The 1,770-nt window shown below is 74.0% G+C and overlaps 1 protein-coding gene across 1 annotated transcript; it reads left to right on the top strand.

Annotated features, from left to right (window-relative positions):
- Positions 1–1,770, top strand: LOC106150195 (transcription factor GATA-6-like; the record flags this gene model as incomplete). Its single annotated transcript, XM_013522276.1, is given in 2 exon segments — positions 1–30; positions 1,254–1,770. A coding segment is annotated over 1 exon segment (480 nt), but the record flags the coding sequence as incomplete, so codon positions are not given.

Here is a 1,770-nt window from a genome sequence, read left to right on the forward strand (position 1 = left end):
GCCGTGCTCCATGCGCCGCGCTCGCCCGAGGTTCGGCCGCCTCCTCCACGCTCGCCCTCCCCGCTTCCCTCGCGCGCGCCCCTGCGTCCCCGCCCGGGGCCTCCGGCGCTCTCCCGGCTGCCATCGGCTCCACGGGTGTCGCCCTCCTCCCCTTCGCGAGGGCTGGAGCGGCTCCCAGGTTCCCGGGACGCCGCGGACCAACTTGTGGTGCCGTTTCCGCGCCCGGGGTGCTTATCTGCGCGCAGGCTTATCTCCGAGTTATCTCAGCGCGGGGGGCGGGCGCCCGGAGCCGGCGGGCAGAGGGACCTCTTGCTCGCTATCAGGCCCGGGTCTGTGTGTGGGCACTAACTCCAGCGCGGTTATCTCCGATGAGGCGAAGCGATCTGGGAAAGCCGCCCGGAGGAGGCCCGCCGGGCTGCGTTGGGCCTGCCTCCCCACCCCCTCCGAGTCTCTGTCATTCTTCCTGCTCTCCCCTTTGGGGTGGCCTCGGCTCCGGGGCGGCCTCCCGCCCCCTCCCTTGCGTTTCCCCCTCCTTTCCTCGGCGCGCTGCTCCACCCCGCTGTGTCCGATTCCGATTCCGGAACGGTCCGGCCTGGCCTGTCTGCGGCGCGGGTGACGAGGGCCGAGGGCTGGGCCGCGCGGCCGGGGCGCGCGCGCTGTGGCTAAGGTGTGCGGCGCGCGGGGACGCCAGGCTCCTGCGCCGCGGGCTTCCAGCGCGACCTCTGCTCGCAGGATCGGAGCCGCCCTCCGCCCTGGCACCCGCGCTCTCTGGGCGGATGGCGTTGCTCCGGGACTCGCGTTTAGTCTGGTGCGCTGGGTCCGGGAAGCCGTGGGCCAAGCGGCAGTTTCGTTTTCGGGGACAGGTTGCCGTCCCAGCGCGAACAATTTTCCAGCAGGAAACCCTGACCCTGGTGCGTTTCGGGAGGGGGCGGCCGCCCTCGCCCACCCGCACAGCTACTTACTCGCGCGTGTGCTGGCTCAGCGGCCGGGCGGAAAGAGAGCGTCGGCCGCCTCGCCCGTGCCCGGGGTCTGGCGCGAGGGGAGAGGATGCTGCGGACGGCGGGGGCGCCGGGGCGCGCGGGGACCCGAGGGGGGCGGCGCAGGCTCTCCCCTCTGCACCCGCGCCTGCGCCAGACGCCCAAATGGGATCCTGCGGGCTTCCCAGAGCGGGGCGGGGTTGGAGGTGAGCGGTGCAAGCCCGCGCTCCTGGTGAACACTCTCTCTCTCTCCCGTCTCCCCCAACCCCGCCTCAGGACCTAGGAGCCAGCTCGGAGCGGCGCCGGACCGTGGATGGCCTTGACTGACGGCGGCTGGTGCCTGACGAAGCGCTTCGGGGCCGCGGCCGTGGACGCCGGCGACCCGGGGGCCTTTCCAGCGCGGGAGCCGTCCACGCCGCCCTCCCCGATTTCCTCGTCCTCGTCCTCCTGCTCCAGGGGCGGCGGCGGCGCCGGCCACTGCAGGACGCCGCAGCTCGACACCGAGGCGGTGGCGGGGCCTCCGGCCCGCTCGCTGCTGCTCGGCCCCTACGCCTCGCACGCCTTCGGGGCTGCGCACGGACCTGCGGCGCCCGGGGTCGCGGGCCCCGGGAGCGCCCTGTCCAGCTGGGAGGACCTGTTGCTCTTCACCGACCTCGACCAGGCGGCGACGGCCAGCAAGCTGCTGTGGTCCAGCCGGGGCGCCAAGCTGAGCCCCTTCGCTCCCGAGCAGCCCGAGGAGATGTACCAGACGCTCGCCGCGCTCTCCGGCCAGGGCCCAGCCGCCTACGACGGC

The sequence above is a fragment of the Chinchilla lanigera genome, unplaced genomic scaffold (assembly GCF_000276665.1).
Source record: "Chinchilla lanigera isolate Chin_1 unplaced genomic scaffold, ChiLan1.0 scaffold00001, whole genome shotgun sequence".
In the NCBI taxonomy this organism is placed as follows: domain Eukaryota; kingdom Metazoa; phylum Chordata; class Mammalia; order Rodentia; family Chinchillidae; genus Chinchilla; species Chinchilla lanigera.